The 14,777-nt window shown below is 39.3% G+C and overlaps 1 protein-coding gene and 1 pseudogene across 7 annotated transcripts in view; one reads left to right on the forward strand and one right to left on the reverse strand.

Annotated features, from left to right (window-relative positions):
* The window catches only part of KIF16B (kinesin family member 16B), a 278,826-nt gene that overhangs the window by 171,656 nt on the left and 92,393 nt on the right, over positions 1–14,777 (forward strand). For all 7 annotated transcript variants that reach the window (XM_025039943.1, XM_025039945.1, XM_025039946.1 and 4 more), the window contains 3 exons: positions 7,313–7,366; positions 9,144–10,508; positions 14,031–14,180. In XM_025039943.1, the coding sequence (XP_024895711.1) occupies positions 7,313–7,366; positions 9,144–10,508; positions 14,031–14,180 (1,569 nt within the window). The remainder of the gene's footprint in view (positions 1–7,312; positions 7,367–9,143; positions 10,509–14,030; positions 14,181–14,777) is intronic.
* LOC112471121 lies at positions 7,820–7,938 on the reverse strand (annotated as a pseudogene).

The following is a 14,777-nucleotide window of genomic DNA, read 5'->3' on the forward strand; positions in this document are numbered from 1 at the left end:
AAGAAACAAAAATAATAATTTTAAGATGATGACAGTACAGCATCAAGTGAATGCAGGGCCCTGTGCATACCTATAAAGTCATTCCTATATTTGATTATAACCTATGAGTCACATAGGAAAATCCAGGCCTACCCACGGACCAGGAGGTTTTTCCTTACCTGTTCACATACCTGCTAAAAATATTCTTGTGGGGGACTGCCTCACCTTCAGCTCACCTCCATTGCCTGATAAGAGCTCCCTTCCAGTTATATTGTATCCTGGAGCTCAGCTTACATTACCTTTCCTGCCCACCCCAAACCCCACGCATATGCCAGCTCGAGCATTGGCTAGACTTAAGGAGCCATCTTCCTCTTTTTAGAAAGTGTAATAACATCAGAAGTATAAAACTAATTACCACTGGGACAACACAAGGACTGACATATTCATGCTTTAAGTTCATTCATTTATTTATTTATTTTGATAATCACAGTCTCACTTTCAATGTAATGGTACAAGCTGAGAAATTCCCACCCTCTTGTCTTTTTATTTCCAATGATAACAGGAATATAAATTACAAGATGTTTAGTTATACCTGAAAATGCTAGATGTCTTTTAATGCAAACAAATAAAATAAACTGTTTCTTGTAAAAATCACGTGTATGCTATACTTTTTTGTTGGATCTAATACAGTATGTGTACTTCCAGATGTCATTTTAAATGCTAAAAACTGCTACAAAAATTATATCCTTTTGTGGTTTTCCTTTTAACTTAAAATTTAGGAAGTTAGCATTTGAGGCCAAGATAATTCTAGTAGAGTAAGATAGTGAATGACACTTATTTAAAATGAAGCCACATTAAAATAAAGTTATAGTTGATATTTTTCCTTGATATTAATGCATTCACATTTATATTTTATAGTCTCTTGAGATTTGCTATTTGAAATAATTATCACTGACTATGGAAAGAGGTGCATTTTAAAGTATGATTAGTAAATATGTAATATTTAACAGAAGTTATACAGTAACTGCATTAGCTCATATCAGCTCATATTTAAAGTGTAGTTTCTAACTGTAATTATGACTCTCTCTTCAGACTTTTTGGGACTTTGTTTTAAGTCTAAGCATCTTTATTTTTTTTCTCTTTTTACTCTCAGTTTTGAAGAAATGGGAGTCATTATTTATTAAGGACATACTGCTTTCAGTAGAAAGCAATCAAACTTTTTTCCTATTTAAAAATAAGTCATAGAAATAAAGTCATACTTTTTCATTAAGAATTAAAATAGGAATCTCTGAGTTTTTAAAAATATATCTATATATTCAATTACAATTGATAGACAATATTATATTAGTACCAGGTGTACAACTTAGTTCTTTCTGATTTCTTGACTGAGAATGTCGCATTTCTGTAGGTATTTCTCTTTAGGAGGAATCAGAGCTGTGGCCTCATACACCTGAGGGTGACAGCTGCCACCGATCCAAATACTTTTCCCTTACCTGTCTCTGTCACATGTTCTAAAATGAAATCTCCTTAGGAGGAACCAGTGAGGTTATCAGCCAAAAGACTCCTGGGTCTTCCCCCCAGCTGCTGTCAAGTCACATAGAGCTGACCCATAGAGCACTCCTGGTCCATCCACTTGGCATCTGCCTCTCCCATGCATTGCCTCTTTTTACGGTTGTCATCTACTTGCCCTCCACATATTTCCTTTTTACCATCTTTCTATATCCTGACACTTTCTTGAGTGACTCCACATGAATAAGTCATCATGGAGACTTCTTTGATTTCTTTCTTCTGCCTGTAAGCCTTTTCTTGTCCTCACTTACTTCCTTGTTCAATCTAGTCCTCATCCCCAACACTTGAGCCATCCTCTTCCTAAATCCTCAGATGGTCCTTTGATTCTCCTGGTTGGGTTTTATGGGTTTTCCATTTGGTCCTTCTTGTTTTATGTTATGTACTTCAGTTCTGAATCTTTGGCATGTGGTTACCATTACAAATATGTAAAGGATAGTTATATATATTAGTGGTCCATTTTCTTCTGCGTGTGCCTTATCTCCATTCCCCTTTGAGAATTTGGATCTTTGAATCCTCCCCTTTTCAGTCATTGTTGTCTCGGTTTGTCCCTATGTATGCTGAATGTTCATTACTATCTTGCTATAGCAAATCTCTTCTTATTATTTAAGCTTATAATGCCCTGTTCTTAGTAAGGATTATACACCTCTGCTTCTATCTGCCTGCTACCCTACTCCTAGTTAAGTACTTTTTTTGTCATTTTGTTTTATGTGAGCTGACCCCTTTCAGTATTTCCCGTAATGCAGGCCTTGTAATGGAGAATTCCCTCAATTTTTATATGTCTGGAAAGGTCTTTATTTCTCCTTCATATCTAAAGGAGAGCTTTGCTGGATACATTATTCTTGGCTGGTAGTTTCTTTCATTTAATAGTTTGAATAATTGATTCCACTCCTTTCTGGCTTGTAAAGTTTGTGCTGAGTGAGAAGTCCGACAATAATGGATTTTCCTTTACAGGTTACCATCGTCTTTTCCTTGGCTGCCCTGAGAATTCGTTCTTTGTCATTGATTTTTGATCATTTTTAATACAATGTGTCTTGGAGAAAGCCTGGGTTGAGATCACTGGGTGTTTTGTTGACTTCTTGAATTCCAAGCTCCATCTCATTCCTTAGATTTTGGAAATTCTTGTCAACTATTTGTCTGAAAATGCTTTCTAATCCCGGCTCCTTTTCCTCCCCTTCGATAATGACCATTATTCTTATGTTTCCTCTCCTGATGGTATCATCTAGTTCTTGTATTTCTCTTTCATTAATTTTCACTCTTCAGTTTCTCTCTTCTTCTTTCTGATTTATTTCTAGATTTCTGTCTTCGATGTCACTGATCATTTCCTCCGTTTGGTCAACTCTACTTTCCAAGCTTGCTATTTCATTTTTCACTTCTTTCAGTGTGTTCTTCATCTCTAGGAGTTCTATTTGGATCTTTTTGAGGGTTTCAGTCTCCTTGCTAAAGAACTCATTTTGCTCATCTAGTTGTTTTTTCAATTCCTGAAATTGTTGATATGACTTGTTTTGGAACTCACTGAGTTTTTTCAGAAGTACCATCTTGAATTCTCTGTCATTTAAGTTGCATATTTATATGTCTGTAAGCTTATTTTCTGAAGATTTTTCTCTTTCTTTCTGAGATGCCTTGTTACCTTGGTTGTTCATGGTGTTTAATGGACTATTTCTCATCCTGGGCATTAATGGAAATGTATTCTGCTTTTTTTCCAGAAAGATATATATATAAAGGTCTCTCTTTAGTTTGCTGCAAAGAAGGCACTTTTCTTTTGGTTTCCAGTAGGTGGCCTCTAAACCTCTTGTATCCCTGCTTTATATAAAGCCTTAAGAATGCCTTTTTATTTTCTTATAGATATTTAATCATGCTCCCTACCCTCAGTTTCAGTCCCTGACAGTATTAGCACAGTTTCAGTAGCGTTTGCTCAGATTCCTCTGGGGCTCCATGGTGATCGGTTTCGGAGGATATGGGGAATTCCCTCTGGGTTGGGGAATGGGAGCTATGGCTCAGCCTTGGTTTTGCATCTGGGGCTGGTAAAAATCAACGGTTGTTTTTCTGCCGTCCCACTTCTCTGCTTTCTGCCCTGATGGCTGCGCCCTGCCGCCGGCTGCATGGAACTCATAACTCTCCCAGGCAAGGCTGTTTAGGGAAGTTGCCGCACTTTCTCCTTCCCCCTCCTCCTACAGGGAGCTCTGCACCTGCGAGAGGCAGCTTCTTTATTTCTCTAGTCCACAGCCTGACACCTGGGGTACTGACCTGTGGTAGCTCTTATGCGCAGATCCCATGCTCAGATGTGCTGGTGTGCAGTTTGGGTGTTTTTTGTTGAGTTTTAGATGTTCAGCTTATTATTGTTTCAAGGGGAGATGTCTCTCACTCTGCCATGTTTCTGACATCCAGCGAGCTTACCTTCTTGAAGGCAAGTTAGAGAAGAGATTAAAATGGCAGTATCTAGAGTCATTTATAGTGCATTTATAAGCAATATGGTCATTTCTCACATATAAAATGGGGAAATGATGGCACCTACCACACAAGTTCATTGTGAGAGTTAAACGCGGAGTATTCAGAACCTGATAGAGAATGAATCTTCACTGAGTGTTAGCTTTAGTGTATGTTAACTACTACCCTCGCCCTCACCACCATGTGAGGTACAGTACAAGTACCAGTGCTACTTCTCCCCTTCCCCCAACCGGTCCCGTCCCCAGTGCTCCTCCTTATCTCAGTGGATCTTAACAATAAGAGGTAAACAATTCATCCCCTGATATATTCAGGTGCTCTACAGGTATTTTTTGTGAATTATCTCCTTTGATCTTGGCTATAACCCTTTGAGGTAAGGCTTGCTATTTTCTTCAATTTCTGTTAGAATTAAGCATCCAAGGTTAAATAGCTCATTATATAGTTTTATCACCAGCAGAATTTATAAGTGATCGGACCTGCTCACCTCTTAGTTCAGCCTCTCTGCAGTTCTGCCTTCCCACCTACTGTGTAACCTGGCCAGAGACCTGAGGGTCATCTTCGACTCTTTCTTTCTAATCACAACCCCCAACAAAATGCAGCCAGTCACCAAGTTATGTTACCTCAATCTTCTGAATATCAGAAGATATCTTCACTTCTTTATCTCAGTTATCCTAGGTCCTGCCTCCATCATCTCTTATTTACATGACTACCTCCTAATTTGTTTCTTAACTTCTCTACAGAACACCATGTCATCTATTTTTCGACAACCCTATTCCACGACACTTTCTGCCATCACGTGTAGGGTCAGGTTCAAAATTCTAAATATAAGTTCAAAGCCCTTCACTGTCCAGCTTTTGTTGTCCTATTGAGCTTCATGACTTGCCACTTCCCCCACAGCAAGCCAAGATCTGGTTATATTGAGCTTCTCTTGAGTTTCTATATCATGCATGAGGAAGAATGGTGCAGCTTAGATGGAGGTTTCCTTGAGTAGCTTGCCTTGATTCCAGATGCTTCCAAAATTGTAGGTTAGTGCCCTGCTCTGTATGTTATAACACTGTGTCCTTCCTCAGTCCTGGCTTGTGACATACTGGGTGCACCCCTTGTGCTTATGTGACTGTCATAGACTGGGAGCAGGGACCACGTCTGCCTTACAGACTACTGTATCGCTTGTGCCTGGCACTATGCTCATTAAAAAAAAAAAGTGTTCACAGTGTTACATTAGAGATGAAGATATTAAAACTTATATTTTATGACCTCTTGAGACCATGCAACTTGTTAGCAATAATTTGCAGTACAGATTTTAGTACCAAACTTAGATTCAAGTCCTCCCTCTGCTACTTACCTGCTCTAAACCTCAGTTTCCTGTTCTATAAAGTGGGGTGAGAAACGTGTTCACCTGCTAGGGTTGGGAGAACAAAGTGCATGCCGAGTGCCCAACTCAGCACCTGCACGTTATAAATAAACTCAGGTGAATGGTTTTCATCGAACTCACATTTGGCATATGACCATGTTCTTGTAACATTGTCAGAAGAGTATCTCCTGATGGTCCCATTGAGCTGTTGTTCACAGAAAATAAAAACAAAATAAAGACAATTCCATTAAGGAAATTCTCTGGTTTTGAAAGTGTTTTATCCAGGAATTCTTTTTGGCTGTATAAATATCTATAGAAAGACTAAACTGTACCAAAGTCTAAAAATATCTATTAGGAAAAATTCTCATGGCTCTGTTTTATCATTATATGAAAGAGAATGATCCTATATTAACTTTAATGAAATACTATACCTACTTAGTGTAATGACACATGTGCTGGACTCAGGAACTAACAAATACATTTTACATATATTTATGTGATTGATTTCTTATGGGTGGCAATGCCTGTAATCTACAGATTATTTTTATTTGTTAATAGAATAAATAAAACCCTAAATGACAAGTTTCAAAGAAGGATTTAATGCTTTTATTACATATCATAAATTTGAGCATTGCTCATAAAATTAATTAATTGAGGCTATTTTGGAAGCAGGCTGCTGTGAGTTCAAATCCTGGCTCCAACACATCTTACCATTGTGACTTTGGACACGTTCCAAGCTTTGGTTCCTCATCTATGAAATGGAGATACTGTTAGCTACCTTAAGGATTTGCTAGGAAGACAAAGTAAGCTAAAGTGTAAATCACTCAGCATAGCACTCAGTTCTACTTACAGAAGCCATCAGACATCTTACTCTCAATATTAGCCCAAATTAAATTGGTAACAGGTCTATTTGAAATACATGTTAGCTCATTGTAAAAGTAACTGTTGCCAATCTGAATTCGTACATTATCCAGGGAAAACAATTTATGGTGAATTTTCCCGTTGTTCAGCTTTTTAGATGAATTTGCCATCTTCCACAACAGGAATATGTGTAAGTGTAAGAATTACCATTTGTGTTGTTTAATAGGAATAGTGAAATCTTGCAGTAATCTTGCAGTAATATTTGAGAAGAAATCAACTTTTGTTATGAATAATTTAGCGAGTCGTTTTAAAATTCCCAATGACTCCACTCCTTTTATTTTTCTACCACTGTGGTAAATCTGTTCATGATCTGATGTAGGTGCCCCCAAGAACTCCTACATCATGTAATTACTAGTTACAAGAGGATCTTGTCGAGCTTACATGCAGTATAACTATAAAGTAGTAAAAATAGGAACTTGACTACTGTTTGCAATATGATTGGTACTCAATTATTATTACTGCTATAATTATCATGGGAAGTGTACAAAACATAACTCTTTGGTGTGTTTGCTTCAAGAAATTATTGGGAAATGTGATATTTATAGAAAGACGTTTCAATTTGTGCATGGCTATTAGCTTTTAAGTACCTTACTGCTGTTCTCCTGATGTTTCCCCCAGTTAATTCTTTTCTTAATTGATGTCTGTGCTTTCTCTCTCTCTCTTTACCTCCCTGGCAGTCTTTTTCCTATAAAAGGACCCATCTGTCTAAGGTAGAGATTCTCCATTTTTATATACTCATCAGTGACTAAGCTGCATAGAGTAGACATACTGATCATTTAGAAGTCTCCTTTAACTCTGCTTTTTCAAAACAGTGGTGTTTATTTTTTCCTTTAAGTAAAATATGTTCTTTTTAGTCTGAATTCTAGCACCCAAAAGTATGTCTAATTTCTAATCAGTCATAGAGCAAAGTATACATTTTAAACTTGCTAATCCATAGTAATGAAAAACAATATATAAATAACTGATCTTCTCTGTAATACATAACAATATAGAGAGTAAGTGAGAAAAGCTCTTTCAGAAAAGTGACTCATTTTCATTTGATTTTATTAGACTTGAATTTGAACGGCAACAACGTGAAGAACTTGAAAAATTAGAAAGTAAAAGGTAAGCCCCTTGGAGTACAAGTTTTAATACTGCTGTAGTTGTGGATACTTGTGTTAATATCCTAGACTGATTTCATCTGTGTCTGTTTTAGTACCTCCGTCTGCTCTATGTCTGTTGTTTACATGTCTAATGACTATAGGTCATTTCTCTTTAGCTGGTGAGTTTGACTTCATGTTTGAATTTTTTAAATAGTTCATCTTCAAATACTTGTGAGAAAGGAGGAATAGAGTGAATAGACAAATTTAATACATTCATTAAATTTGATACACCAAATATATGTATTTATTTAACTCAAAAGTAAATCTTCCTTAAAAATATCCACCGAAGTTTTAAAAAGCCGAAAGAATGACAATTTCTCTGCCTTATGCTTCCCCCATTTTAAACATCTTTCCTTATGCTGGTTGGCCATTTGCATTTCCCTATGTAATTTGCCTCTTCATATATTTTTTTTAATGCCTATAGTACCTGGTCTTCCTGGGTGGTCTCTCATCCAAGTACTAACCAGGCCCGACCCTGCTTAGCTTCTGAGATCAGACGGGATCGGACACATTCAGGGTAGCATGGCCATAGACTGCCTCTTCATATTCTTTGCTCACTTTTCTTTTGAGACGTATGTGTGTCTGGTTGTTTTATTGATTTGGAGAGTTATATATTCTATATTCTATATTCTATATTCACGACTATAGAATATATAACTCTCCAAATATATAAATATAAATACATATTATATAAATATGTAGTATATATAAATATATATTTGGGGAGTTATATATTCTATAGTTGTGAATTTTTGTGTAATTCTTTGATAAAATTGTAAGTATTTTCTCCTCCTTTTTCTCCTGTCCTATTTAAAGACAGGAGATCCAAGAAATGAACCAAGGATAGATATTGTAATAGAAACTAAGACCATAGAAAATCTACAAAGTAGATTTTTATTTTCTAGAATCTAGAGTTTAGTTATTATAGATGAATTAGTTTAGTTTCCAGCATCATATAAGATAGATCCTTGTGGGTCAAGAGATGGAGGCCATGTATCAGTACTCTTACATACCCTGTGTTCTTGCTTTAGAGGCCATCCCAATCTCCAAACATTAATTTAGCATCTAGTGGGGGTCATTTGTTCACCTACACAAAACATGACATGTAACCCCTTGAGTCATGCACTTAAGTATTCTAATGGGGACTCTGTTATTTTCAGTGTTATGTATTAGTAAACTAATATTTTGGGCTATTTGGTGATTATTATTTTTCCTAAACTAGTGATTAAATGCTAAAAAGCATGTAGTTATTTGAGCTGGAACAACAAACTGTCGATTATCTTGACTTTCATATTTGACCCCAGTGAGTTGAGGACAGCATAAGCATTTTTATTTAATGTCATCTCATAACTGAATTTCTGTTGCATTTTAGCCATTGGGCTGAATAAAATTATTCACATTTAAATTTAAATTGGGCATGGTTCTTTTTCTTTGAGCTCAGGGGGCTTTTAAAATTATATCATGCATAACACATTATGCTTATAGACTTTACAAAGAAATGATATCAGAGGCTACTTCAAGAGATTAGGCAAATGATATGTCGGACAGTTACAGAGTAAAAAAATTAAACAGCCTGCTGCTGAAATGAAAAGAAAAGCAGTTTTCCCTCATTTTTATTGTGGCGAAGGATTTGGCTTTATATTGTACATTCATTTTCCGAACATCTCAGTTAGATGAAAGTTAGAGCGACATTTGAACACAGTGATCAGATAATGATCAGTCAACGTTTTGCATTTCAGGAAGCTCATAGAAGAAATGGAGGAAAAGCACAAATCAGATAAGGCGGAACTGGAGCGAATGCAGCAGGAGGTGGAGAGTCAGCGCAAGGAGACGGAAATCGTCCAGCTCCAGATCCGCAAGCAGGAGGAGAGCCTCAAACGCCGCAGCTTCCACATCGAGAGCAGGCTCAAAGATCTGCTCGCTGAGAAGGAAAAGTTTGAAGAGGAAAGGCTGAGGGAGCAGCAGGAAATCGAGCTGCAGAAGAAGAAACAAGAAGAAGAGAGGTTCCTCCTGGTCAAAGAAGAACTCCAACGGCTCCAGGAACTCAACAACAATGAGAAGGTGGAGAAGATCCAGATATTTCAAGAACTAGAACGGCTCAAAAGGGAAAAAGATGAACAGTATGCTAAGCTTGAATCGGAAAAGAAGAGGCTGGAGGTGCAAGAAAAGGAGCAGGTCACGCTCGTGGCCCATCTTGAAGAGCAGCTCCGAGAGAAGCAGGAGATGATCCGGCTCCTCCGACGAGGGGAGCTACAGCGGGTGGAGGAAGAGAGGGGAGACCTGGAAGGCATCCGCGAGTCCCTTCTGCGTTTGAAGGAAGCTGGGGCCGAGGGCGATGATGATGGCGAGGAACTAGAACGGGCTCAGCTGCATTTCTTAGAGTTTAAGAGAAGGCAGCTAATTAAGCTAGCCAACTTGGAGAAGGATCTGGTTCATCATAAGGACCTCCTAACAAAAGAAGTTGAAGAAGAACAGGAAATCCTGGAGCATTTAAAATCTGAAAATGAAGAGGAATTTAGGTTGTTGGAAAAAAATGATGATGGTGTCACAGATGTCACTCAGGTGGCTCAAGATCTAGAGAAAATAAAGCTATCACAGTATAGGCTGCAATATAAAGAACGCCAGCTCCAGCACCTCCTGCAGAGTCATTTGCCAACTCTGTTAGAAGAAAAGCAGAGAGCTTTTGAAATCCTTGACAGAGGCCCTCTCGGCTTAGACAACACTCTTTATCAAGTAGAAAAAGAAATGGAAGAGAAAGAAGAACTGCTTGCGCAGTACCAAGCCAATGCGAGCCAGCTGCAGAGGCTCCAGGCCACCTTTGAATTCACTGCCAACATAGCACGTCAAGAAGAAAAAGTGAGGAAAAAGGAAAAGGAGATTCTGGAATCAAGGGAGAAGCAGCAGAGGGAGGCGCTGGAGCGTGCTGTAGCCAGGCTGGAGAGGAGGCATTCGGCCCTGCAGAGACGCTCCACCCTGGGCCTGGAGATCGAAGAGCAGAGGCAAAAGCTGGCCACTCTGAACAGCAGCAGCAGCAGCAGCGAGCAGTCGGGGCTTCAGGCTAGCCTGGAAGCTGAGCAGGAAGCCCTGGAAAAGGACCGGGAGAGGTGAGATGCGGAAAGGAAAAGCATGGCATACCTTTTGTGCCAAATGGTTGTGCGTTTTCTATCCCTCTTAGTTTGTCTCTCACTGTCTTTTTTTAAAAGTAATTCTTTTAGCTTTTATATTCTTTACTATACAGGCAAATGCTGAGAGAAGTACTTTCTTTACTTTCTTCTTAAGATCCTTGTTTTAGAATCATTGGTCTAAAGTTGAAAACGCACACAAAAGCGAAGCCCTTGTCCATTGCCCCACCGACCTATGGAATGTGTACATTTTAATATTTGATGAATACGAAAGACTGAAAGCTTCTAGCCTTGATTCCTTCTTCCTTTCCTTTTTTCCCTTCTGGTCTGTTCCCTCCCTTCCATGACCTTCCATTTCCTTCCTTCCTTTTTCTTTCTCTCCCTCCCTCCCTAAAAATCTTCTCCACCCTTTGTTTACTCTTTCCTTCTCTCCCTCCTTTCTTCCTTCCTTTGCTTTCTTCCTCTTCCCTCCTCTGCTTCCTTCTCTTTTTCCCTCTCCCCTTCCTCAACGTTGACTTCACATCTTCTCCCTGGCTAGCCTGAGTTACAGTATAGCACCCTGTTGTGCTCACAGATTGCAAAATGTACTGATTTTCTCTCCTGATAGGGAAGGGAACAGTACTTCTCCCACCTTGATGATTCACAGTATTTGAGGGGAGGCTCCAGGATTCTGTATTAAAAGATAACCAAATGAACAAAACTCTCCTGATCATTCTGAACACAGTGGTTATGTTCAGGCAGGTTTAGTGATGATTTATTGATATTGCTGTTTGATTTTGAAAAATAAAACCAGAAACCAGTACCATTTTCATGCTAAAGAGAGAATATTCATCTTCTTTACCCTATCCCTTGTCACTTGCTTCCCACACAGTAGGTTCTCAAAATGAATAAATACATGAATTCAAGAATGCTTTTTTTGGTAGCCCTATAGATATGATGCCAAGACTCCCCAGAAAGGCTGAGGGCCTCCTGGTTGCAAACATCACCTGATTTATTGTCCTGCAAGGGGGCTTCATACCCTGGCCCAGCCCTTTCTGTCTTGGAACATCTGAACGCTACCCATTCCCTAGCATTCCTCTCAGTCATAGCCCCTCTAGGAGCCCAGCTTGACCTTGACAGAGGTCTGGGATCCATGTTGATGATAAGGCAGAGCCTACTCTGAGGTGTTGCTGGAACTTGCATCTATCATCTTGCCTGAAAAGGTCAAGACAGCCTCCTTTCAAATGATCTGCCTTATACTGAGAATTCTATTTGCAATTGCTCTCTGGTAATTCCCTGAGGCAAAACAGCAACAAATAACAATCAAAAACCATAATGCTATTACTTCAGAGAAATAGGTTGGAGGTTTAAGAAAATGATTGCAGGTATGTTATGTAAATGAAATTGCTGGACAAAGCTCCAGCCCCAGGAAATTTAAAGTAGTGGAGGGCATGCTCTCAATTTGTATCTTGCAGTGTACAGTAAGAATGCAGCATGAGCTTTTAGCTTGATGTCACTGGCTTTTGTCAACCGGCTTCACTCCCTGGCCATTTAGTATTAATACTCTGTTATAGTGGATACAGCATTGTGATTTCTGTGGAAGCGATTTTCCAGCGTCAGCATTCCTCCAGCAGCCACGCAAAGGAGGCTTTTAGCTTCATGTGTTTTGATAGAGTAGAGTCAGCTTAAGACCTAATTCGGTCCAACAAATCTGAGCTCTTTGCTTTGGCTGTGACGCTCCTGCGGTTTTCTGTGAGCGTTCAGTGTTTTATTATCTCTCTGAGTTCTCATGGCTGAGCCGGGGCCTGCCGTGCAGGCTGATTTGACCACTTGTGAAATTCCACAAGTGTGAAATACTAAATTCATGTGGAACCAGATTAGACAATGGTGCACTAAACTTGACTTTTCCTGCCAGCTTGCTTTATGGAAGAATTTAATCCGTTTTCTGTCTTCTTTTCCACCCAGTGGTTTTATAACTATCAAGGACAAGTGTCAGGCAGTTAGAAAGTGACAGAGCCGCAACTTGAATCTAGGTTCACTTACCACACGACTCTTAGCCACTTGTCCTCTTGTCTGCTGACCAGAGCTGCTGCCCGGGAAGACCAGTTTTTCACATGTGTAGCAACCCTTCCTACAAATCCCTCTCAGCTTTCGGGGCCCTGTTTGAACCCCTTTGTTCTGTGGAGTCTTTTCCTCTGACCTGGCCCTAAAGGGTGTCTTTAAACGACTCTAGTGGGTGTCATCTTTATAAACTTTGGCAGTTACCTGCTAACATCTGGTTCATTTTTCTTACAATCTCTGAGAATCCGTTCATATTGTTCCCTGGTTCTTGGTCTACTACTTGGCCCCTAATATCACTCTTATACTTATTCCTTCCTCCTTTGAAAATGTTATATGCTATGTATGTTGATGCTCAGTAGGTACTTGCTAATCAGTAGACAGATGAAGGACTGAGTTAAGCAGGGCATTGCCTCCCATGGAACCCATGATGTTGACCCTGGTGACCCCGTAATCCCTTTATGCCAGTTAAGAACTTGGCTTTCATATTCAGGATAGAGCAGGCAGTGGCTGTCAAAGAGCAGGCAATATCATGATGTGTCAGCATCTGAAGCTAGAAACCCTGATTTTTTTTTTTGAGCTGAAGGAATTTAGAGAGGCTAGTTGATTCATTTGATACATGAAGAAATTGAGACCCAGATTTCATTAACTTGCCCAAGTTCACACAGTGAGTGGGCTGTAGCCCCTAGCTGGGTCTTACATTCCTGAGACTAAATTTACTGGCGAGCTTGCCCCTCTAGCCTAATGGCCCTGGATTCAAGTGTACCTGGGCCAGATGTATTATTTATCTTGGGAAATAACATGTTCGGTTCCACAGTTTATGGTTTATATGAGTTTCTCGAGATAGTCTGTTTTCCTGGATCTCTCATCTGTTTGCCTTTCACACCCTCTGCCTTAGCCAAAGTGGATTCCTGGTTTTCCTGGCTTAGCCTCTTTGTTCATATTGCTTTCTGTACCTGGAGAACCCTCCACCGTCATCCCCAAATGTCCAGATTCCCACTGGGCTCTGAAGATTCAACTTAGAACAACTACCTCGAACATGAGGTATCTTCTAAATTGGTGGTTTTAAAAAACTCTCTAAAGCGTAGATCTCTTTGCCAAATGGAAATATTTAGTGGGATCCTGATATGTAGTAAACAGTTGTTTTATTGAAGCTAGGGTAGTGGACTCATAATCCGTCATCTCTACCTCTGAGAATTTGCTTGGAGCACAGTGGGAATATCTTTGCCCTTGATGGCAAAACTCAATTTTTGGATGTCTGCAGCACTTGTTCTGAATCTCGTTTGTGGCCCATTATCAGTTATACCTCGTCTTAAAGTTGTGGTAACTTTTCTATTAGAAGATCAAGCTATTTGCATAAGAGTTTTTGTCTGGATCCCCCATAGTTTGTAGAACAGTGTCCCAACCAGTGATGAGGCTCAGGAAATACTTTTCATGAATGAATTCATGTAACTCCCATCTCTGTAGGTTGGAACATGAAATCCAGCAGTTAAAGCAGAAGATCTGTGAGGTTGATGATGTTCAAAAAGGGCATCGTGGGACCTTGGAGGGGAATGCTGCTTCTAGCTTGTCATCCAGTGCTGAAAAATCTCACCTGGTTCCTCTGATGGATGCCAGGTACTGTACATTAAATTAATGCTATGCCTCCATTTCTGAAGTCATTTAAGGAGTCATCGTACCTCATATTGGCCAGTTTACGTATGGAGGGATCTGTCACAGGTGACAAGTAATCCATGTTCCTGAGATATGCTTTGTCTCCATCAGCCTCTGCCTGGCCAATGATGGGTTGAGGTATCATTTCAAAGGAACCAAAGACCTCAGAACTGGCCAGCTAAATCCAAGGAATTCTGGTGCAAGGAGTTTCTATGAGAAGATAGAATGAAAAGGTCCAGGAAAACCAGCTCATACAGAAAGGAGAGGAACAAGGAAGTAGGGTTAATTGAATTATACCAGGAAGAAAGACCTTTTTTTGACAATTTATAGAAGTCATTGATTACAAATAGATTAAGTGTGTTACAAAAAGTGTACCACTGTATCCAGAGTGATCATGAATAGCGTAAATATATATCTGATTTTACCATAGTAAAATGATTTTCAACCTGGGTAACTCTATCAGTTGCTCTGTGACTTAAAGCTCTCAGATAAATTGACTTAATCATTCTTTGCCTATAAGAAACTTGATTATTTTTCTCAACCCCATCTATGTCATGGGAA

This window comes from Pteropus alecto, unplaced genomic scaffold (genome assembly GCF_000325575.1).
Source record: "Pteropus alecto unplaced genomic scaffold, ASM32557v1 scaffold45, whole genome shotgun sequence".
Classification (NCBI taxonomy): domain Eukaryota; kingdom Metazoa; phylum Chordata; class Mammalia; order Chiroptera; family Pteropodidae; genus Pteropus; species Pteropus alecto.